At 40.9% G+C, this 25,922-nt stretch overlaps 1 protein-coding gene across 10 annotated transcripts in view; it reads right to left on the bottom strand.

Annotated features, from left to right (window-relative positions):
* pard3ab (par-3 family cell polarity regulator alpha, b) overlaps positions 1-24,210 on the bottom strand; it is a 248,872-nt gene extending 224,662 nt beyond the window's left edge. For all 10 annotated transcript variants that reach the window (XM_004565537.4, XM_076876530.1, XM_076876531.1 and 7 more), the window contains exon 1: positions 23,837-24,210. In XM_004565537.4, coding sequence (XP_004565594.2) covers positions 23,837-23,956 — 120 coding nt within the window. In that variant the 5' untranslated portion in view covers positions 23,957-24,210. The remainder of the gene's footprint in view (positions 1-23,836) is intronic.
* Positions 24,211-25,922: the final 1,712 nt, after the last annotated feature.

Raw genomic sequence — 25,922 nt, 5'->3', positions numbered from 1 at the left:
AGCTTCACACTCGTTTTAGGAGATGATGTCACATCAACCCAGCCCTGGCTTCTCTCCATTGGCTCCATGAACTGATTTTACAGATCACTTCTAAATCATGTCTGGATCTGGGCCCAAGCTACAAAGCAAAAAACCCACTGACCTCATGTGAGCCATTTCACAGTCTTACGTCCTGAGGTGGAAGCAGAAGTGAATGTGGCGGACAGGTGCAGGAGACTCTGCAGGCAGCTGACTCAGATCAGATGAACAATCTACTGAGGCCGAACAAAGCAAAGCCATCAGGTTCAAAGCATCAGCTGCTGAAAGGCCGTCTCAGTGATTGCAACAGAGAGGTCTGTGCCACGTTTCGCTTACAAGCCTGTTTCTGTTTTACCGTTTTATATTTGGGTCCAAACGCCTTCAGTAATTGTTTCAATAAACTTTTCTAAGATGGAGTTAAAAATTAAAGACAACAAATTTGTTTCTGTAAATTCTGGCAAGGGCAAAAAAACAAACAACCTTCTGTGGTCACCACCGCCTCGTATTACAAAATCCTGTCACCACAGGCATCACTTCTGACTCCATGACTGACTGCTATCAGCAGACACTCTCGCGTTTGCTCCCGTCTGGTTTCTGAAGGAATGTGACAGGAGGATATCCTGTCTGTCAGCGGTAGAAGCCTCACAGACAAAATTGTGGCAACTTTAAAGAACCAGTTCAACCAAAGCCACTTCCTTCTAGGGCTGGGCGATATGACCCAAAATTCATATCTCGATATTTTTTAGCTGGATGGCGATATAAGATATATATCTCGATATATTTTTTTAAAGTCATAAAGTAAGAACAAAAAGAGAGTTCTTAGTCAAAGCTGTGTCCCAGATGTCACACAGGCACTTTTATTAACATAGAGCAGATTTACTCAAAAATAAATTATGAGCATTTATTAAATAATAATGCTCCATAAATAAAAGAAAACAATGTTGTTTTTGTGCATAACAAAAAGCTCACAATTGTGCAGTCAAAATGTAAACTAAAAGACGCTGAGCATAATAACAAAGACAGATTTCACAGCTGCTCTGTTCCCAACTTCTACTCTGTGACTGACAGCATTGAGTTTGAAATCCTCTTCGTAACCACGTCTCTTAACAGGTGCCATTTATGGTCCTTATACACAGTAGGGTAATATTACGTTGAAGCACAGTACGTATCACTCCGCGAGGCTCAGCCGTAATCCTCCGACAATCCATCACGCGGTGCAGCTCCGTAGCTTATCAAAGTCGTACTAAAACATTTTTTGACAGATTGCTGAGCGCCGTGTTCCACATAAAATCGGTTCGCGGCCATCAAGCACAACCAGAATTCATACATAAGGCGCGCTGTCAACTTTTGAGAAAATGAAAGGATTTTAGTCCGTGCAGCCCCTCTGGGCTGCATGGCGTTAGCGTGGTTAGCTAGCTAACACGTTGACGGCGTCCAGCCCCACACACGGGGCGATGCGCAGTAACTCGTTAACGGAGATTTGCCGTGTCCATCTTGTCGCTTCCTGCAGGTGAAGCGATGGGGGACGAGGAGTTGTGTTCAGTGAAGGAGAGGCGAGGCCGAGTAACGTTGCGTAAAGACGAAAGTGGACGAAAGAGAGGCAAACTTGCGGCTCCACAAGTATAATTATAACGTAACATAGACTATATCGATATAAAGGATATTGTCACATCTTATATCTCGTATAAAAATATATCGATATTTTTTAAAAACTCGATATATCGCCCAGCTCTACTTCCTTCTACCTTCCAGAACAACCTGTTTTACGCCCTCATGCGTGATTAAAAGCCCATTCTGACAGCCATAACATGCACCACATCTAATGAACTGAGTGTTCTCATCTTTCCTTTTCAACCAGGAAGTATTTCTTTGAAATAAGTACTTTTACAACATTTTTTTTAAATTACTTGACAGCAGATTTGCACTACTCTGCCTGGTTTACACCCAATGTCATTTACCCATTATATTGTATATTGTATAGCTTTCTTGTTATATGTAAAATTGTATTGTATTTATTTAAATTTTTACTTTTTAATTATTTTACCTGCATTTTTTAATCACTCTTATATTTAAATGTTCATTTGCTATTTTATCTAGGGATTGAGAGTAACGTAGTTTCTATTCTCTGTATGTCCTGTACATGTTGCAGAATTGACAATAAAGTTGACTTTGACTTTGAGATATGTACCTTGTGATTATTATCATTTCATTATCAACGGGCTAATTCATTTAATATACTGGCACCCCGATGACTGGGCAAATCACCAAAAAGTGCAACATAACTGCTGAGAAATGAATACGCTGGTTGAGCCCACAATAGTAACAACTCACAGCAGATGTAAACTGCAAAGAGTGCTTTGCTATTACGCATTATGTATGCTTTGGAGACAAACTTCCCTAAACTCACATCAGGTGGGCAATATAACAATAAATAGATTAGTAAGTGGCAATAGTTATGGTGCAAAACTATGTTAAGTCTCAAAGCAGCCCCATGATGATTTCATGAAAACAGTAACTGCATCATTGCGTCAATGTTTTCAGAAACTGCTCTTCAAAGGCACGAACATTTAAAGCTCTAAATCCTTGTTAGCTCAGTCTCAATCCTGGCTTTCCCCACTCCAACACTGACAGAAGCTCAGCCAAGAAGAGCTTTGGTCATCTCCAACACCGACACATCCCAGGTTTGGATGACAAACAAACCAAAACCATGGAGACTGAAATGACATCATCGCTGTCGTTTCTCACTTCAGCCAATCAAACCATGAAATAAACAGTGGAAGGCCCAAACAGTCATTCACCACTCTTCCTAGGAAAGTGGGTGGCCCCAACTCCAATACGGCCCCTACACCCTCTCTCCATGGGTAGTCATAATGGGGCAGTGGAGGGTCAGTTAAGTAAGGTGGGGTGGAAATACACATTTTGGGACTTTATCAGATCCTCTACTTGGTATCTGTGGCAATATGAAGTCAAAAGCAAAGATTTTCACAGATCACATGGTTTCCATCACCAGCTGGAAAATATATCTGTTCCATTTCGCTTGCATTTATTTATTTACAACGGAGGCAATAAAACATTTTCTGATATCCTCTGACTTTTTTATAAAACCGAAGCACAAAGTCCAGGAAAATTCAGATAAACGAATCCTGCAGAAACGCAGAAATGCAAGACGGATATTAGTATAACAGCCATTGTTTTATTTTTAGAAACATATTTCTGCCTGTGTTTGAATGCCTGTTCTTTACAGTGTTTCCACTACATTATGTCCTTTGTGGAGGCAGGACTGATTTTAGATTGGGTCTTCCTAAATTCTCAAGGTTTTGCTTTTACATTAGTGTTACTGCTTTATAACAATGGAAATGTTAGTTCTTGCTAGTTAAAACAAGGCTTCACACAATTTATTAGCATTTTATTACATTTATTACAACACCCAACAACATTATTTCCAGCATGCTGGCTGTTATAAAAACTGATGTGAACCGGGCATAAAACTGGTAAATCTCATGTTACCCTGTTTGCCAAAGGCTTGCATAGAAGAAGGTTGACAACCATTATTTGCTCTACTTGGCAACAAGGCCCCCCTTTTCTCATTTTACTGAACTTTTATTTTGTGGAATAGTTCCAAGGTGCTTTAAAATGGATCAAGCTTAAGAGCTTCAACAGTGCTGGACCAAAGCAGATCAACAATCCAGTTTGACAGAGATACATGTGAAATCATTTGATCTCTTCTCTAAAAAGAAAAAGAGTGCCAGCAACAGGTTTTGTGGAAAAAACAGATTTAGTATGAATGTATATGTATGACTCCAAATACATTTTACAACTCGGTGAATATCTCCATTTTATTTACCAGACTATACTGCCATCTGGGAGCATTTTACAAGCAACTAACCAGCTCTGGTCCTTACCATCTCTTTGACGACTAGGCTGCTATTGTATCATTCAGCTGCTTCTCCAGAAAGCCTCTTGTTTCGTGGTCGGAGAGGCTTCACTCTGCAGAGAGCTGGAAGGCCATTCTAACCAGAACCTGTAGCTGCTGGAGAATTACACTGAAGTTGCATGGGGGAAGAAGATCTGCAGCTGCAGTCCAAGAAGGTGCAGCACAAGTCCATCCACTAACTGGAGATGCTGTTATTTACTGCCACAGAGTATATATAGCATTAGTTTCAAAAACATTTAATAAACATTGGGCATGCTTTGCATGCACAAACACATCCGTCCATATGTGCATGTGCATACCAACACCACCGCCAAATGAAAATTAATTCTGAATCTGCAAGTTCTAGTTGTCCAGACTGGGTTTCAAGTAGGGCTGCCACGATTAGTCGACTAGTCACGATTACGTCGACTATCAAAATCGTCGACGCGTCATTTGAATCTTTGTAAGATCACAAAAGACGCAGGAATAAGTAGTAGGATTTAAGAAGACTGAAACAGAAGATGGCAGCACTGCATGTACAAGGATGCCAGCTGCCGTTAAGTAGCTCTGTCCCAGAATTCATAGCAGCCCTGCTCAGTTTCCAACAATGGCGGCAGCTAGTTAGTTTTAATATTACTCTTATTATTCTTTCTGGGTCACAAAATAAACATTTAACATATTTTCAGGCGAGAATGTAACTGTGTAAACCTCAAATATCTGCTCAGTTTATCAAGACACCACATATTTTCAAAAGCGCTCCGACGTTTTCGGAGATGTCTGTTACCCACTAGCTCGATAGCTAGCCAGGGTCAAGGCTCACTAGAGCCCGTGAGAACACCGGACTCCCGGCAAATCGTTTTTAAACCCACCGCCGTCTTTTGCTACTCAGGTTAAACATATACAAGTCACTTAGATAACTTTAAAAATGTTATTGTTTGGCTTTTTTTTAGTATTTTATTTGTTCCTGAGTAAATCTGTTTGGCTGAGATTAAAGTTATAGTTTTTACACAGCTGAATAAACATCAAGCAGACAGCTGATTATCAGAAGTGTGAGATGCTCGAGAATATACTCCGGTGTCCCGTTATATTTTAGATAGCAAGGAGTTTATTAAATTTCACTGAAACAACCTGCAGATTTCATTAAAATTTTATAAACTATCATCTTGTCTTTATTTTTAGTTAGCACAGACCTTAAACACTTAAAGCTGTAAGCTAATGATAGTTATATAAGAGCAGATGCTGCTGGTGCAATAAGCTGTACGTTTTACGTCCAATGGATGATGATCTGATTAGTCGACTAATCGCAAAATTAATCAGTGACTAGTCGACTATCAAAATAATCGTTTGTGGCAGCCCTAGTTTCATATTAAGCTCCAACACACACATCTAACTCACACCTCTCAAGAAAACACGCACACACGCTTACACCTCTTTGAAGTGCAGTGATCTAACAGACAAACGCTGTCATTTAAAGTTTTTGCCATCTCCATGATGTGGACGAATTCTGCTGTAGCCATACTGTGCTCCAGCAGGTCCATACATGTTATGACCAAAGCGGCACACACCTTGGCCATTCTGTTTCCCAACCCAAATGAAAAGGAGATGACAAGGAGTCTTTCGGGGGATGAGTCACATCAAAATCAGTAGTTTGGGTATAAAAGCAGCTGGTGACAACAGTCTGAATAAAAACAACTTACTCACATACAATTCCTGATCCAGTTATAAAGACTGAATGTTATCCAGGGGATTGGGAGATGTTGTACAAGAGGATTTGCAAGAGAAGAAGAAGTTGTAGGAACAGTTGGTCAATAGGCAGACAGCGGTGGCATGGGATTATTCTGAAAAACACAGACTCGCACACAGAATCAGGAGCAGCGCTCTCACTGCCAGCGTCATGTGACAGTTTGACAGTGGAGAGGAATAACTGCCAGTGGCCTCAGCCGTATCAGATTACAGCTCACCAAATGGAAAAGGCAAAACTAAGGAGGCTTATTTGTAGTGGTCTGAGATATGTCCTATTATCCATAAGTGGAAGAGCAGAGGGATGCAGAGGAAGCCTGCCAAAATAAAAGCTCACTGCACCACAGGGAGGCACGGGCTGCCAGAAGAGTTCCGCTGTGGAGAAGCACAGCAAGACCTTTCAAACTCCAATACATTTTTAAAGATGTTACTATAGGAAACTTACTGACAGTGAAGTAAGTTATAAATATTTAATAACATACGACACAATAAATCAATGTCTGAACTGAAGAGAAAGCAAAAAATAATAATAACGATGATGATAACAACATGAACACAAGTTACAATACTTAAACTTAAAAAAGACAAATTTGAAAAGACAAAAAAACAAAAAAACAAAAACCAGGACTGCCATTTGGTGCATCTATGGCAGCTCCAAGACTGCACCTGACCTCGGCTTACGGATGCTTGCTCAAAACAAACAGCGGATCACTGTGAGAAGCCAACAGACCAAGAGTAGGTGGATATTAACTAAGTCGTAGGGGCTTTAACAAGTGAAACAGTGCGCTTACATGTGCTCCAAATATCTGATTATAAGTTCACAAAGTCAATATCCTGATTACTGGCAAGAGGCATTCATTAACAATAGATCTATCTTAATAATGCAAGAAGCAGGTCACATTTAATTGGTCTATTCTGGCAGCCTATTAGGGTTAACAAATGCATTAGATTTGTAAATTATTGTTGAAATAGGTTTTTAAAAAAAAAACTACTCTACTGTAACCTCTGTCATGAACTTACAACATGAACTGTTAACTGATTGTGTGTGGGTGTTTTCGTGTGTGTTTGTGAGAAACCTCACCATGTTGGCAGGCTTCAAGTAAATGACAAAGAAGCACTCAATCAGGCTTTAACCTCCTAAGACCCGAACTCTTCCACAGCATGCATTTTTAATTTCTCTTTGATATTTGGGCTGATTGGGGCCCGATGAATGTAAAAACAAAGAATTACCTGATTTTTTTTTTACCTTATTTTTGTTTTTATGAAAAATCAGAGCCACATATGAAGATATTCGTTTTAAAATTTTGATAGAACAGTAGCAGTATAATGTCCTTGTAAGTGGATATCAGGACCTTGTAGAGCAAAATTGAGTATTTTGGTCTAAATAACCCAAAATGTGATGTCCACATATGTGGACACCAGGTCCTAGGAGGTTAAGATTTATACATCTGAACCCAACAGCCATTTTTTCTTGGCCTTCCGATGGAGATAAGATATCCAGATGTCAAATAACGGATATCCTGTTCAAGATTTCCTGTTCTGTTTTTTTTCTTCCCCCTTTTTGTTTTTTTAAACTGTGCCCACAAGCAGACTGCAGCAAGAATACTGTCTCTGATCGACAGAGACAATATTCATCGCAATATTGACAATATGTCAAATGTGTATAGGGATTATAAAAATGCTTGGGTCTGATGCAGTCTGCTCTGGACATCTCCAATTTGATCGCATGCGTTACGTCATTTCTAGTGGTGTGAGCAGAAGTGCATGGCCAAGGTGTGGAGTAGGGACCCAGGAGTTAACATCTATGGGGACTACAGAGGCTTGTGCTAACAGCAAATGTAACAGACAGGCCCAGGCAGGCAGAAAACAAAGTACGGTACAGTCACTGATGGTTTACAGACATCGTTGCGTAATGTTTATGGATGCAGTTCAAACAGAGAGCAGTTCATTGAAAAGGCGATGGAAAGGCACAGGGGGGGAAAAAAAGTGTGCATCCCCAAGTGTCGAGCATCGGGGCTACACAGAGGTGATTCTGCAACGAAGATGGCAAAACCTCTTTACAACAGCTGGAGCACATCCTTCACCATCCACAGGTGCACGGGCAACATCCTATAAGCCTCCAAGCTACATCTGCACTCATCATTTTGTAATGATGACAAACAAGATCAGTGCATCCTCAAGAAAGTTTAGGATGCATTTTCAAAACTGGCAAAAAACCAAATAAACAACAAAAGGACTGAAAAAACAATATGTAGAAAATGCGAGGAAAGAATATACGAATATAGAGCTACTCCAAAGGACTAATGCACATTTCTTTGTGCATACGTGTCAAGAAAAAGATGCAGAGCTGCACCGTTTAAAGCTCAAGCACAGGCCCATGTGGATCAAAGCTGAGAAATGGGAGGGGGGTTGTTTCAAGAAGTGGGTTGTGCAGATGGTGGGGGAGGTAACAAAGCATGGAGGATGGAGCGCTGGGAGACGGAGATGCAAACTGCAGTCGTTTCCTCCTTTGGAGAGAAGTTGAAGGGGGGTGTTAGTTACAGCAAGAGAGGCGAGGAGATCATTTTCTTTGGCTCTCTGAAACGTATGATGAAATAACAGTCATAACCCTAGAAGTATTTCATATCCATTTGGACTTTGGGTCAGAAATGACTCAGGGCTGTAATTTACATCTGCATTACAAAAATAATAAAATTTGTGATTTGATCTAATCAAGGTGTGCACATATGTTAGGACACAATCGAGGAAAAACAATCCCTACTTACTTCCTAAACATCAGTTGCTTAATATGATCTTTGAAAATGTACCAAGGGCTGGGGGCAAAAAAAAGAAGGAAAAAAAGAAATGAAACATTGCTTTTGGTCGCTAGCATCACGTGACTTAAAGTCTAAGCATTTCTAACCCAACTGCAATTTAGATTTTTATTCCATAGTAACAACAATATAGCATCAGCATGCTCAAAGCAGGACTCACTGCACTGATTTACCCTCTGCAAGTCTAACGCTGGTTACGTAAGAGGATAAACTGCAGGGTCAGGACACTGTCTGATCCAATGAGACAACAGACACGGACATGATACATGATAGCAGAAAAGTTTTGTATCTAGAGAATCAATTTTTCTTGTTGCTAAAGGCATTGGTAGCATACATCATACCCATATGAAGATCAATAGATCTCCAATGTGAATGTGCTCCTTATACAATGACATGAAATGCGGGGTTTTTATATTTTAAAAAAAAAAAGCTTCTTTACGAGTCTCTGATGGGTGCACAATCTTCTCTACAAACATGGAATAGGAGCTTTTTATAGAGAACCAAGTGAACTACAGCACACATGGTTCCAAACTCTGGCAGGGGTTAGGCTTTTCCATCCATCTGGAGTCTGGATGGTGGAGATAGAGGTATTTGCAGCATCTCCTGCTCTTTGCCAGACTTTCACACAGCTTCACTTGCGACTAAGCTTCAACTAAGCTTTAAAACGGTGGACACATCAGCAAACAGCATCAGGGTAAAATAAGTTAGCCACATGAATTTTGAAGAGCAACACAGACTTGCAGCTGCTGACTGTGAAATAAAGAAAAAATGAGCAGCAAACACAAATGATTACCAATCAGAACCAATCAGCTTCTTGTGATGCACAATTATAAGCTTAAATGCACTTTTCATTGAGGGTAGATAAATCCAAGCATACCCTAGTTTATTGACCATGACTATGATGAAAGACATTTAGCAGTCATCTGGTTCACTAAGGAATCTGGCCACATGTGAGGACCAGAAAGAGCCAAGCATCATGAGAATGCCTGAAGGGTTTTCCTGTTGTGACACAGCAGGAAAGGCTTCTGCAGTGGGCATGTAATTGGGGAATAAGTAGAGCGTGCAACTTTGAAGCTTGGGTCACTTTAAATGTAAATCAAGTCATTTGGAGCTGGAACTGTTTCTGTTGACATGTGCACTCACCTTGGAGTGCACATGTCAACACAGCGATAATATTCAGCAACAATGAAACCACACCACCACCAATCACACTACCTGATAAGATTCCCACAACCAAATCCACTTTAATAATCGGGCAAAAGGGGAGTGACGCTGAGAAAATGAAGGATAGAAGTACTAAAAACACACATTACCTTGAAGACAAAACAGGTAACTTTTTAGGGCATTTAAATACAATGAGACTAAAGTCAGTTTTTTTAAACCATATCCAATGCTTGCCTCAACTTGAAATCAAAAAGAGGGGCATGTGAAAATCCAAATCTCCAATGTGAATATGCTGTGGCTCCTTTGTGCAAAACCTGTGTAATTACATTGTATCAATGTACAAATAGCGCAGCAAATACTCTGATGCTAGCAAGTGTCAGTGGTCCACTGAAACAACTCCTTCACCTAGACTACACTGAGCTCACATCAGCTACAAATGCTTCCTTTCTTCTGGGAACTACATGTGAGAAACAACAAACGTGAAGAATAGCCAAACCTGATTCTCCTGAAAATGTCCAAGGTTCATTGGTGAAAAGAGCTTACAGCAAAGCTAAGGTCACAAAACCGTCTTCACCGAAGTTTAAACAGCAGTTGATGGCTGGAACAATGGGACAGACAATGCTTTTCAACACAACCATCAACTTGACTTCCCCTCCGAGGCCGTTTTGGAGAAGTACAGCCTCGTGCCACTTCCATCAGCACCACAGTTTGAGAAATACAATTATAATATCTGCCATAACAAGGCTGACTATGCAGTGATTTGTAGTTACAAGCCTTTACAGCAGATCAATTTCCCACTTCTGGATTTACGACTTTTCAACATAAATGGCTGCTTGTTTCCCTAAGCAGAGAAACCTTTAGCCAGCGTATGGATTCTCGTTTGCAGACAAAGTCTCATTCTGCATGAAGAGAAGGATGTTCCTAAAACAAGATAAAACTCATACATTCCTTTACTGGGACACGAGTGCAACTGAATATTGAAGTCCAACCTACAGGGTTGCGATTCTGGGCACACTTCAATACATGGATCAGGATAGTCTAAATGGGGCACTTGTCTTCAACAAATGGCCTCCTCTTTGAAATGCCAGGCGTGTTGGGTTTGGTGTCCTAATTCATGTGTGCGAGAGGGCAAACTTGAGAGCTGAATGCACACACACACACAATCTTGTTCGATCATGTCAAAAGAGGCAGCAGTCCCAGGCCAAACCTGACACAGTTCTTTCACACAGTAAGCTTTTTATCCCGCGAAGGCCCTATTCTGCCTCTGCTGACAGCAGTAAAATAAGCTGCATTCAAGTCAGAAGTATTCAGAATGCACAGTTTATTACAGAAATCATTTTCTTCAGCTTTAACTCGTTTCTACAGAACAAAGCTGAAAAGGAAGCTTTGTAAAAGCCACAACATTTTAGAGGGAATGTGTCAAGCTGCTTTTTGCATGCAACTTCGTGCAACATTTATGCAACAAAGGGAAACGCTGGAACGTTTGGTCATCGTGCAGAGAAGATTCTCTCAAGCTACTTTATTAGCAAATCTTACATTTTCCAGCTTATTGTTTTTTTATCACTTCCTTTCTTCTGCAACGTTCTGTGAACTAAGCAAAACTCAAACCTTCCTGCAGAAAGAAACTTCAGCAGAATCCACTGCCACCAAATTACACCTGCCAATGAAGCCCAAAATATCTCATCTCTGGATTGGCTTCAGGCTCTGCAGTAAGAAATATCTCACTTATTGAACTCGTTGTAGTTTTCCTAAAATAGCCCTAACAGAGCACCAGCTGGTGTAAAATAACATGCATTTATTTGTGGTGTTTTTCTTTTTCTCTTAATCCTTATTTTAGGTCTTTTTAAAAAATCTTGGATCACAATTAAACAACTGCCACTGTTTTCTATGACTTCAGATGTTCCTTCACCGCAGCATCACTACTGTTCTCTCTTGTGTCTTGGAGAACACAGTTTCTGGTTTCACCAACTCACAACAGACCAAAAATGTCTTTCATTTATGTTACATAAAAATATCTAAATTTTTTCAGTGATATTTATATACATTGTCTGTTGTATCCTCCTCATTGTTAGTAGCTACACTTAGCTCCCTTCTGCTCTCCAGAGCAAAACAATGGTCAGTTATTCACCATTAATCAAATTAGAGTTTGAAATGGCTACAGTATATAAACTGAACTCTCAATGACTCTGATGTCTCTCTGAAAGCACAGCCACCCCCCTCCATGCATTTCCTCAACACTAATTTCCTGCCCACTAACGAGAAAAGACAGGAAAACCCATCTTCCACTGTGATACACCAGTAATTCGATGCCATCTGGGCTGAGGTGGCTTCCTCCAGCAACAAACTGTTTCACAGGGACTACATGAAACTTACTACTTTTAAAAGTAGCTTTCAGCAATAGCTCTCTCGGCTTTCTGAAGGTCTGTAACACGAACATTCCTAATTCTTTAGTTGAATCTATTAAGTTTGACAGGTATAACTGAAATGTGTCGTATTTTCACACCAATAAGGTGATTCTCCAAAGGCTGTGTGCAGACTACCCTTCAAAATTTTGAGGAACTGGACAAGTAGAGGACAAAAACAAAGTTGCAGGCCTTAAAATAATAAATCTAAAAGTCATGTCCTTGAGAAATAATCGTGCAAAGACCAAACACAGTACCTGAGAGATGCATCTAGGCCTTCAGTTGATCCCTCTACTGTTCACCTCAACAGAAACCATCTCAGTGAGAGTTTGAGAGCCTCTGTTGGTATTTTTTTATACGTTTTTCTTAATCCAAACTCGTAACTGGTACTGGCAAAAATCTGCAATTGAACTAGTACAACCTTAATATGCACTTCGATCATGCACTTTATGTCTGTGAATCACAAACGGCACAAGAAAGGTTGATATGGCAACGTCAACACAAGTCGACAAAGTTGACAGGATAAAAAAATTAAATTGCAGGCCCTCTGTTAGCTTGAGTACCCACTTGGTGGCGCTATCTAAATGTTGTACATTAACTGGTCAGGCAGAAAGCAGTTTTTCCAGTTGAGCAGCATGCCGATCTCACAGAGCGGTTTCTCCAGATGACTGACATCAGTCTACTGCACGGACATCAGCTCCTCAGCTTTAGCTCACAGGACTAATACGATGAAATTATTTTAAAAATGACCTAAACTGCTAGTCTTTAGAATCAGGCATCAGGTGATACCTTTCCATCCATTTTCTTTGTCAACTGCACCAGAAGCAACTGCAACACTCCTACAGTCATCCCGGAGAGGATGAAGAATGGAGTTCAAGGCCCTTGTGTGTCTGTGCTCTGCTTGAAGGCCAATAATCATCTGTCACAGGCACAGCTTTCATTTGGCCTGTCCTATATTTAGCAGACAAAGCCTTATCAGCCTAAGTACTGAATTCAATTTAAAGGGACATCATTAATCTACACTCATAAATCATTTGTGCTATGCTAATGTGGGTTCCTCTTTCCTCTGCTCAACATCAAATTTTCTTTTGCACAAAGCGTAACCTTGCATTTATCTCTGGTTACAACCATGTTTCAAAAATATGAATTATGCCGATGCAGTACCCGCCATCCCTTTGAAATGCATTTGGGTTTCCATGGAGAACATGCCTGGCAGTCTAAGCTTTGCACTTTGCATCACAATACCACCAGGTTTCTCACTTAGCTGCCAGTAATTAACATCTGGCTGAGAATGAGAAAGTCTGTTATGAGGGGGAAAATAAAATTACCTTCTAAGAACACTTATACTGGGAATTCCAGAGGAAAGCAACAACACACAGAAGCAAAACAAGAGTTTGGAAAATCTGAACAAAAATAAAGGGTCAACAGCAGAAAAGCAAGAGAACAGTTTTAGTAAGAATATTCTCCTGACTTAATCAAACATCCAATTTGTAGCACGTTGCACTGAGGGATACGCTACATCTGAGCTGCACTGTCCTGACATTCCTCAGAGACAATCCTCTCCCTGTGCTCAGCAAGCCACACACAGCAAGTCCTTGACATTTCAGTCGGTGTCTGTCCACTTAATGGACAAGGGACAGTCATCCTATGAACAAGGCCAGTCTGCACGCTGAAAACAAATGCACATTCATTTTACATTTATCTGATACTCTGTTCTAAAGCAAATCATGCAGAGTCTGCAAGTAGTAGAGGGCAGATAGGGACTCCACTTCTTGCTAACAAGCACCACAACAGGCCAATAGATCATAAAATAAGCAGTTATAGAGAGTTCTGCTCTACTTGAATCTGAGCTGAAATGGGAGAACAGAAGACCCTGACTGACAGAAAATTCAAATGTAGCAGTTTTGTGAAAAGAAAACATTTTTGACTTACTTTCCTAAAAAAACCAATGAAATGAAAAGCAAAATAATCAGCAAATTCAACATGGAAAATGAATAATATCTTGTGATTTGCAGCCCTATAATTAGGAAAATGATGTGAGCGACCAGTTCTCCCAGCCAGATGCAACTCCAAAGGCAGGTTCACATGCTTTTATAACATAAAGCAAAATTGAAAGAGTGCAAGACATACAATCTTTGCTTAGTTTTAAACCAGAGAAAGGAAAAGGTCCTTCCACACTCTGCCCAAACAGCTCGGGGTCCAAAGAGAATATTGTTCCTTTCTGCTCTACGAGACGTCGTCTAGGCTATGAAACCTCAGCGTTTATTACGGGAGAAAGTTGATGAGTACCCAGCTACACTTGGCCAGCTTAGTATAACTATCAGTTGAGACCGTCTAAATGTTACTGAGGCTGAAGCCACAGAACTCCAGTGTAAATTCACTGCAGGTCAACTGTTGAACCAAATTTTTCTTTAAAAATTTAAAAAAAAAAAAGGCACAAAGATGAATATGGCGCAGTGTTCTCAGTACAAGCAATGACACTGTTCTGTAAGCAATCATTCAAATTGCTAATGGCTTCAATAACATGGACTGCTAAGTTTTCATTTCATACCAGATGTTTTATGGGTCCATTTGTTTTAGAAAACGTACACAGTGTAGCTTTAGTGTTGCTCTACTTAGGGAGGGGAGAATCTAACACTCAAGCCATTACATTTTCTTGATTTCAGCTTCTACAAGGACTTTATTCTCCTGAAAACACTCAGCCACACAATCAGGTTTTTCATAAACATCCTTCTGTGAACACTCTCTTTCATAACGAAACTATTTGGCTATTAGCAGAAAGTTTGATGGACAAAGATGGACAAAAACATGAGCGCAGATGTAGAAACTTTTTTTACTAGCTTCCGGGTCATTCTTCCATGCACAAGTTTACATTCAGGCTCTTCCCTTGTTTATGGAAGAAAGCCTACAGCTGAACAGAATGGGTGGGGAAAAGAAAAATCTTTGACCTCTAAACACCACCCTGTGATGCAAGCATTCATCAAGAGATCTTCGAGTGCTGCTGATAATTTTTGAAGCATCCATCACCTAAAATAGGCTGCTGTCAGCCTGTGTCTGCATGGCCTACTCTGTCTGCAAGGCCGGCCGAGGGATGCAGTTCCATATGGAGCAGACCTTGCTTCACATGGTTGGGCTGCCAATGCTCGGCCGACTGGACCCAAGCCAGAGTTCGAGTAATCTGTTTACATCGCACTCTCTCAACTTTAAGCTCTCTGTGCTATTAAGTCTCATGATCTGCTCCCTTATTAACTAAGGCCTCCCTCCATCGTGCTCAAGAGTTCAGTTGGCAAGTTTCATCTTGTGTTCTTCAAGTGATCGAGAGGAAAATTATAAAAAAATATAAATAAAAGTCAGGTTTTCAGGGAGTCAAGTCTAAAGGTCACGTGCAGTATATGCTTCTGTGTCATCTAATCACGCCAGCTGGCAAAGTGGTTAGAGGTACTTCCAAAGGCCACTTTTAAAAGGCCTCCTCCCCAAGAACCTAAAATCACAGAGTGAGGCATGATGTGATAATCCTTGACCAGTTGGGACAAGGATTATGCACATTTTCAGACTCTCCTCAAGGGCGTTCATAGTTACATTTGAGCGTACATTCAGTCTTGCATTAATTCTCACATCCACACATTGACACACAATTACCGCAATATTTTAAAAAAAGGTGCAATGCAGCTGAACACCTACACCCCCAAGGCATTTCAGACCCTAACAAGCAACCTGAAAAGCACCATGGCACCTGAAGATATTTAAGTATTAATATTAGTGCCTTAAAATCTAACTGAAGTTGAGATATGAAATCTGAGATCTAAAGTCTACAGTTCTTCTACATCCTGAATACCAATGTATTGGTAATGTTCCCAATACAACTAGTAAGAAGATTATTAGCTGCACCATAACATCTGCAACGCCGCTCACAGAACTGAAAAACCGCATCTTATTTACATTTGGTTTCTAGTTTAAGGTTGTGTCCTTGGACACCACCACACCGCTTCCAGAGGGGCTGTCATTTTTCAATTGCATTCCCTGAAACTGCCAGCCTGGCCACTCGCATGTCTGTGACGCACGCTGTATCTCATCCACTGACTTGAAATGGCACCAGTTCAATGGAAATTTCATCTTGATTATATTTAAGATTGTACTGGCGTGGCTGAACGCCCTGTGCAGAATGGCATGCTAGCCGCAGCTGAGGTTTTTCTTCCACCAAATGCATTTTCAGATTCATCAGGATGGTCAGTCGAAGTCGGAATTGGCCTCCTCACACCAGGGAACAAATTCAAAATAAAAACCCCATCAGTTTTGGGGGGGAAAAGAAAACTACAAGCGACCATGAACCCTTTAACAAAAACATTTCTTTGGAGAGCTAACACTAAGCACTCGTGATGATCCTCAACACGATAGGCTGCTCAGTTGCTCTCTGAGCAAGTTTGAGGTCCAAGATGAAAACACAATCACTTAAATTCAAGTGGTTCTAGGAAGCAATCTAAAATGTAGCAGCTGTGCTGGGATAGCTCCAGAGCCCTACAAGGAGATAACCCTAAAGTCGAGAATGAATAATATTAGGATAGTATTTTTTTTTTGAGCTGCTCCCTTTAGGGGTCAACACAGCAGATCACCTGCCTCCATCACACCTATCCCTAGCATCCTGTCACACCGACAACCAAGAACCTCCTCTGAGGTCTTCTCTTTTCCTCCTGCCAGGCAGCTCCATATTCAAAATCCTTTGTCCAGTATATCCACTGTCCTTCCTTTACACATGTCCAAACCATCATAAAGCCTGAGCTAAGAAAATGATGAAGAAGAAAGTCAATTTAAAAAACTTATATGTCAATATAATGTTAATTATTATAAATAACCCCATGAAACTTGTCAGTATAAAAGATTTTCACCAAGTTTTCCCAACAACCGTTTGAACTTGCAGCAATAGTTTAATCTTCTGTCGGGGTTGCCTTAATGATTGTGCGTCTTAACACAGATTTCTTGTGTTACAGGCAATTTAAAGAAGTGTCAATTTAATATTCATGTGCTAACTTTAAAGTAAACAGCTGTGGATAACAACATGAGCTTAACTTCTGAAATGTAAATGAACTTCAAAAGAAGCAGCAGTCTTCCCACAATGTGAGAACTCTGCAGTCAGCACTTTACAACCTCATACTTAGCATTTCGCTCCCTCTCCGCCTAAACAGTTGTTCTTCCCCAATAGTGACTCCAGTGCTGCTGGGGTGTCTCCTCCTGAGAAAAGCCCAGCGGCAACTGACGATAGTGACTCTTCTTTATTTTCTTTATTTTCTAAATCACATCAGTGTCACGATATGCAACATGATAAGGATAACAGCTCGCTTGTATAATGCCTTACAGTGAAGCAGCGTTTTGTAACGGGGGTGGAGCATTCAGAATGCACAGCACAGCAAAGAAGCACAGTGGGAAAAGTGGTAACGTGAGCGTCATCATGTGACGCAGAACGGGCAGACTTTCTCACAACCTCTGGGAAAAAAGACGAGCTGCTCTCGATAACCATCCCTTTAGCTGTTTAAAGCCAGTGATTTCACACTTAAAATTCTTAAATTGCAAAAACTCTGTTTATATACTTGGATCATCTCAACCTGATTTTTGTATTATTATTATTCCACATTCACACAGGAAGCCTCACTTTGCTCATTTTCTTTCAACCGCTCATTCATCCCAGCGTGTCTTTAACAGGCTCCTTTAGGAAATGAAACGCTGTGCCAGGTCATGTTTTAGAACATTTTTCACAGTAGTTTGGTCAAGGGCAAAGTCAGCGGCCCGGGGATCATCAGCGAAGCTTTTAATCCTGCACTGTGCTCGTTTTGGAAGCAGGAAACCCTGGCTGGTACAGCCTGGTGACGTGAGGATCAAACAGTTGAACTGTAAAATTTTTAAGGTTTGTGACCTGACACGAGGGAGAGCTACTGCACAGTCACATCTTTAGGTTTAGCTAGTTCCAAGGACAAAAATCAGTTCAACGTCTCTGAAGTGCATAAAGATCTTTCCACATAAACTTAAACAGGATATGGTTCTTTTCTGATGGAAATTGTTCAGGTAAGCGATGCTGCCTGGATAAGCATTAATGCTCCCTGTACATTCACATTACTCTCACAAGTCAGACACTAGAAACCTCAACGACAAGACTGTTAGTGTCCAGTCTGACTGCGCACGTCGGCCTCAGTCAGGAAATGGATAGAAAAGGTTACATAAGTTTCTCTGAAACCTGAACTTGAATAATATCGCTTTAGATAGGAAGGACTACTCATCTTCCTGCCAGAGTTGGAATAAATAGCTCAAAGTATGCTTGGCACGTACACGCCCCATATGCAAACAAATATAACCACGTACTGTTTAGATGTTTCGATAATGTCAAACTGAGTCAGTACTTTGGAAATACCCCGATAACATCAATAACACTATTCTTGCATAGCTGGCAAGAAAACAGGAGGAATAAACAAGTTTTACTGACGTACAAGCAAAACGTGATCAAGCAAACTGCTATATGCCAAAACAGGTGCTAGGTGTTTGACGACTGTGGCAAACAGAAGGAACTTTAATGATAAGAATCACATGGAAACAACCCACAGAATAAACCACATCAAAAGCAGACCAGAGACACTTCACTCTAACAAACCCTGAGTGAATGCTGCCTTAGCAGAGCACACTTGTCATTCAGGCTTTTTCTGCTCACACTTTGCACTCCAATGGATACATGACACCATCCTTCATCGATACCATGCCAAGCGTAATGTACCATTTCATGCATGCAATTGTGTTGCTTGTTTGAACAAAAATGGGGCCAGCCTCAATAGCTGTAACTTTCGCTTTAAAGATGAAGAATACATCTAGTGGAAAACATTTTAATCCATTAGCGTATGACCAGAACAGCGGCGGTTAACTCTCACACGACACGCACTAGCGCATATCTCCAGGCTCAGTCAGCCATCAAAGGCCGATGCACACTAATTAAAAACAGTCATTTGTGTAATGAATTGTGTAATATCTTGAGCACACTAAAGCACATTGAAATGACATCAGGATAAGATTAAAAGGAAAAAACAGACAGATTGGGCTCAGTCAACAGCAGTTGACAGCTGCTCAAATGTGATGATTTTCTGAGCTTGAGCCACACTGAGGGAGGTTTTTCCACCAAAGTGTCAACTCTGACACTTGATCAAACCCTTTATCCTTTTTATATCCTTTTTTTTTTTTTTTTTTAAAGTAAGCTCCCCCCCCACCCAAAAAAAAATCCATAATTTTTAAAGGCCAGTAGGGCTGGGCCATATGTTAGCTTGTGCAACCAAAGCACAATTTTTTGTAGAACATGCTGCAAGCGGGCCGTCGTGGCGAAGGGAGGAAACACCGCAAACTAGGGCTGTGCGATATGACCAAAATCTCATATCCCGATATAAGACATCTATCGTCCGATAACGATATAAATCACAAAAATTTAACATTTTCTGTAAATTCTGCAAATCTCGCTTGGCTGAAGTGTTTCCAGCTGGGCGTCGTGTACCTGGAGTCGAGTGTTGTAATCGATGTATGAAACGAGACATTTTTAGACATAAGTTGTAACGGCCGCCATGTTCTTTGTGAGTATTTATTACACGGCGTGCTGCGGGGAAACGCCTGTTCTAACGTTTGAGTCTAAGGTTTATTTTTTAGCACCTGGCAGCTCTTTTTTGCTTCTCATCCGTAAATAATCTGCTCTTTCACGTGATTCAGTTTATTTTGAAAAGTCTCAACAGGATCTTGAGCTTTATTGTGAAAGGTTTATGTAGAAAATAAACAAGCAGACACGCGATGGTTTTACCGTCGTTGTTGCTAACGACAACGCATAAAAACAGGCGCTTGTCCGTCTGTAGTGTGGCTATATTAAATATAAGAGAAAGAGAGAACTTTAAGAGATGAATATAGACACTGCAGTGTCCATCAAAACGATGAAAAAATATTGCCGTAAACAGTTTATTTTGCGACACCACGAAACAAACAATAGCGTAAAATGAAACAATAGATGTTTTTATATCGTCATCCCATATATAACGTTATATCGAACAGCCCTACCGCAAACCTATTTCATCTAGTGCTGTCGGCGTTAATCTCGGTAAAATGACGTTAATGCCATAACTGCATTAACGCGGCAAATCTCCGTTAACGAGTTACCGCGGATTGCCCCGTGCTTGGGGCTGGACGGCGTTAACGAGCTAACAGCACTAATGTGTTTGAAGCAGAAGCAGTTGTTGGAGTACAACAAAGCAGTTAAAGCACGTGAAGAGGCGTCCGCTTCAACTAGCGTGGTGGTGAGGCCAAAGAACAGCTGCTTGCTTAAGTGAAAATAAATTGATTTTTTTTAAACTAATAAAGTTGTGGAGTTGTAAAGTACTTTGTCTCGTGTCAATTATATTGTCAGTATACAGTTATTGCAAATTTTCAAATATATATCGTAATAAATATTTTTGGCCATATTGCCCTGCCCTAAAGACCAGTTTCCTCTAGTTACATACATGCCACTGGTAATGAAATAATCATGAGTGTGCTTATCAGCATTTTGCAGTTGAGATAAATGGGAAATATTTTTTTTAATTTGTTTAAGCCATCTGCTTCTATTGTCTGGAACAGGTCAACGTCATGTTAAATCTCTGCCTCAATGGTCAAGTATGAACACAATAGCCCAGACACTGCCAGAGGAAGCATCAGCAGTGTGAAACTGTACATGCTCGTGGGCTGTGCGCTCGTGTGGAAATGACCTAACAGACACCTGATATCTAGAGGAGGATTGTGGGCGTTGGGAACAATCCAACAAAAAATATTATCAAAAAATTTCCTGACATGCCAACATTCCAGCCCCTTTAAGGTTTGGAGCAATACACCATCAGTTTTCAAGCACAGGGTCTAATATTTAAAAGCTGTTTCCACACTCTTGGTTAAATGGTGAACATAAGAGATTATCCGCATTATGATCTGTGGAAGGAAAAATGAGAGTGGAAGATCATCTGACACAATATTTTTTCTCCTAGGCGTTGAGAGAAATTAAAGCTTTTTGCTCTCGAGTGCAGTCAGATGTCTAAGTGAGAGCACTGTACAATGTAAACAGTTATCCTTGTGTCCTCATCTTTCTAATTCCATGCTTATGAGATGGCAAAAGGCCCTCAGAAGTGCACTTTTCCCTTTTCTGCAGGAAGCATTCCTCTCTAATGACAGGGGAAGTTACAAGAAGGTCCATGCAAACAGTGAACCAGGAGAAAACACCCAACATAAATTTGGTCATCTTATTAAAAGGTGGGTCGAGCAAAAAAGCTGTGATCTTCAACACGACATCTGTGGCCAACAAACTTCCTGAGACTCTTGCTCAAAGCTAGGTTGCGACGAAAAGGGCTGGGTGGGGTTCAAGCAATAAACGCAGATATAAGAGGATAAAGTGACTAAAGTGTTGTGGATTTAAAGTTGTGGGTGAGGAGTGCGTGAAGAGCTCTGGTTTATTTTATTTAGATCAAAAGTGGCCTCGGTGCCACCGCTCCCACCACAGTTCCATCGACTGGCGTTAAAAAGCGGCAAAGTCGAGTTTTCCAGACGATCGCCCTTTGCTAAATTGTGACAATAGTCTAAAAACATAGCTATTAAAGTTAAGTGAGCTTCTAGCCAAGTTCAACAACAATTTCAGCTAGTAACCACAAAAAAAGTCATGTGTAGCACCAGGCAATAAATCTAACCTTACTACTGTGAAGCCTGATTTAAATGGGATTTTTTCCAGACCTTACAAATTGTGTTACGAGTCAAGTCAGCCTTTAGGTTCAGCACATTATACATAACACAATCTATGCTCTTACAAAGATTCAATCTCCCCAATAATCACAAAGAAAATAATATTGTTCAAACTGCTTTTGGGTTAGGTAGCAAATTTTGTACTTTTTCACGAGGAAAATCTGTCCTTTCTTTTTGTCTAGAAGAGGTGTAGAAGATTGTGTCTAGATTTTAAGTGAAGTGTCAGCCTATTTGCTGGCTAGTTTTCTGTCTTACAGCTGCAGCAATCTGAAACTTGAAAGTCAGTGGAAATCTGTTACATCCCAGTCACAGAAATCACATATGGGACAAATACAACTGCACACACCAGCCTCTATAACATCATGCTAATCACACAGTTCCACTTTGACATTGCAGCTCATGCCCTACTTCACGTTGTAAAACTATTTAAGAAATGCTCCAATCCTGCACGTCACTCAACCTTCTTCACAACGCTTTACTGAGTTAGTATTGTTTCAGCACACAAGGTTCACAGAGCAACTCTTTAAACCTGCCTCTCAACATGCAGAGATCTTATCCTGGCTGCTGAAGCTGAATTATTCAAAAGGAGAGGGAGAGGAGAATACAGTAGGACTTCTAGGTGGGTCACTATCATTACAGCAGAAAGAGATGAGCTTAAACTTAGCACACGGATGGGAAAAGCATTCATAAATTATGAAACCCGAGTTGCTGCTTAAGGTTTGTTCCTTAAAGGAGACTAGCCCGTTATTCACAAGTATTCAAATTACATCCACTGATAATTTGCAGCAACTTCAATTCTTTGAAATAGCTGGAATAATAATAAAATTACTACCTGTAACATCTAACCAACTAATGGCATAATATCCATCAAGGGAATGACATAAGGATCAAAAGTGTTCTTAAAGCAGGAATATGTAAAAGCTTTAGTCACTCCAAGCCATGACTCCATTGAATATTTCAACACTGTAAGTGAATATTTATCAGATTATGATGATGTAAATGGTCAGCGCTACTGGAAACAATATTCTATGATCCTGCTGTTCCCCAGCATCATCTTATCTCACTAGACAACCTCGAACACTAAGATAATTCAGAGGTTATCTGCAGCTACAAATTTTCTTTTCTTTCCATTTTATCTGCATGATTTATGTGTCAGGTCCATCACATCTCCCAACAGTCAGCTGGAACTGGCTCTGCAGTTTCCCTGTCCGTCCTGCAGGGCCCAGTGCCTGCTCACCCAGCCGTGCAGCTGAAGACAGCTCCTTCTCTGATGATTCTACCTACAGCCTTACATAACTTTTCAAAAAGTCCCCGAGTGTGATCTTCCTCTCCCTATTTTCTCTTGCATTGCTGATTTGCTCCATCATTACCTGCACATACCAACTGAACCTTCAAGCCACTATGATGAACCAAATAAAAGAGCAGAAACGTGGTTCTTTAGTCCCTTTCTTCAAACGGGATATATACATTAGGCCTCTCCAGTTGCTAATTGCACTGACCTGGTGCCAAATCACCTCAGTCCTGCAAGTCCTCCTCCTGCAGCCTGCTGGCTAACTCGCTAGTAGGCTAATCTCTGCTGGCAACTTTCAGAGGCACGACCCCGTGGACTTGCAACTTGGATGCGAAGTCTACAAAAAGTGCGTGCCCAGATCGGCGTTAGAAATTCACGTTTTATGCTTCGAGGTTGCAGCCAAACGCGGACCGCTGTGTTGTGTGCCGCAGTTAGAAATCCCTGTGGAAGTTTTGTGGGTTTACAAACACAAGAACCACAATGGCGGTGCGCCTTTCTTTGAAAGCACCAACACACGGGCGAATGCACACACGCTCACGGTTTGGAGATGAGCAAATTGTGCAAAGCAAGCGCAAGAGAGTAAATACAAGCCCCTCTTTTTGTTCACCCCCTCTTCTTTGCATCTGTGTGAACTTTGCGCCATATTGAGCGTGCCCGCAGAGCCTGCCTGCACGGCGCAATATTGTTTCCAGGAAAACAAAAGCCGCAAGAAAACAAAGTAGCCGCCACTCACCTTGGCGATAGCCTTCTTATATCTCATGACAGCCTGCTGGATGAGTGTGTGGACTTTAATATTCCCATCCCCGCACGGCACAACCACCCGGGTCCTGCCAAAACACACCGTGACTTTCATGGTTTAGTATCCGAGATCTTCACCAGATTCGGAGCAAAACCGAGAAGAGAGGAGGAGGAGAAATCCGCGAGAAAATTAAAAGGAGCATGGGTTTTTCGTTTGCTCTGCTCCGAGGCTGTCCCGGTATTCCTTCACAGAAGCGAGAGCTAACGGTCTTTCCGCCTCTCCCCGCCGGACGACATTGTTTTCTGCGTGTTTTCAGACCACCTGTTTAGCTGTGTCTCTCTCTCTCCTTCCTTCCTTCCCTCTCTCGATCCCAATCCCTCTCTCTCCCTCTCTCTCTGCTGAGCTAATGCGCGGTCATATGTTGCCTTCACGTGCACCTGGTAAAGTTTAACTAAAGTTGACCAACTTAAATCAATTAAAGAAAAATCTATTTTAGCAATCAGTGCTCGACTTGGACCAGTTTGTTACAATCTAGCTATATCAGTCGGTAGAATGTGGTTATTTCATTTACCATACAAGTTAAGGTTTATTCTATTGATCAGTTTATATTGAACCCTAAGCTTATCCAAAGAGGCTTTGTCCTTCCCCAAAAGAAAAATAACCAAGACCTCATTAAAAATTCTATTTTTTTAAGTAGATTTTCATTTACTCGGGTATAAATTTAATTTTATTTCCCGAAAGGCCAGAAAAATAGGTAAAATGCACAGATTTCAGTTAGGTACATTAACACAGACTCATTACCAAAAAACAATTTTGACCATGGAAAAAAACGCTGTTGGCCAAAATGTTTTTCTTGAGAAACTGAAATAAAACACGGACATGATGATACACACAGATACCACAACCTATTAGAGGTAGAACTGCTATTTCAGGATTGCAGGCCTTACGAGCGGGACTTAAATGCAACCTCTAGTAGTGATGGCCGGAGTTGCACCGTGACTCCGCGCTGTGGTCAGTGTGGGTAATGTTTGGCGCCCACGGGGCAGCGGAGGGAAGAAATAATGAGAATCGACACACTGAATGAAAATAAAGCCGAAACCAGCAACTTACTGTGTTTGTAATTCTGCCTTACAAGGACAGAAAGCTGTGTGAAATCCTCCAAAGTGGAACACTTTTGTTTCTGTGACTTAAGAAGCTGCTTTAAAGTTAAGACTTGAGTTTGGTTTTAAAGGACGAATTAGGATTAGGCAGAGATTAAGTTTGGTAATAGGAAATGACTTAATAAGTAATTAAAGACTTGGGAATTATGTGTGTTTCCACCACCAGTGCACATTTCTTTTTATTACTCAGTGAAGTATACTTTATTTTTTCCAACATCTAATTTGATGAGACGCCACTTATTAAAAGTTTCGTGTGTACCCAGCCCTTTACTACTTTTGTCTACTGCCTCACCTGGGATTAAAACAAGCCCCTTTACAAAAACCAGTCCAAACCCATGTGGGGAGCTTTCAGGAACAGCTTCCTCAGAACATGCATGGATCACATGGATCGCCTTCCTCTGGCTGAACACAGTGAGTTATAGTGCCAAGAAAGGATGCAGTGCGAGGTTTAGTACAAGAAAAGAGAACTGCTGAATTTGAAGTATGCAGAAAGTGTGTGTGTGGTTTATATGGTCAGTGTTTCAACAGGATCGCTCCATCATGTAGTGCCAGCATGCAGCTGGGAGGCTATTTTAACTCTTAACACAGCTGGAGTACTCACAGGCCACCAACCACAGCCACAGCAGCTGTCGCAATGGATTAAACAACCTCACCTTTGGATATATGAGCACTTGTTTATCATCATTTGCACAAAACATAACAGAGGAAATGTGCAATCACACTGTCATAACAAAAGAAAGTAACCTATAATTATAGTGAGGGAGGCAAATGAAGAAACATCTCACTGACGTTCTGGTACAGATATATGTAGCTGCAGAGCAACAGTGGATCCAGTTTCTACAACAAGCAAAGGGGTGAAGGGGAAAATGGCTTTGGCCTTCAACCTTTCTAGAGAAAGCAAGAACAGGTTAGAAAATCCA

The sequence above is a fragment of the Maylandia zebra genome, linkage group LG18 (genome assembly GCF_041146795.1).
Source record: "Maylandia zebra isolate NMK-2024a linkage group LG18, Mzebra_GT3a, whole genome shotgun sequence".
NCBI classification, from domain to species: domain Eukaryota; kingdom Metazoa; phylum Chordata; class Actinopteri; order Cichliformes; family Cichlidae; genus Maylandia; species Maylandia zebra.
This window is presented reverse-complemented; position numbering and strand designations above follow the sequence as displayed.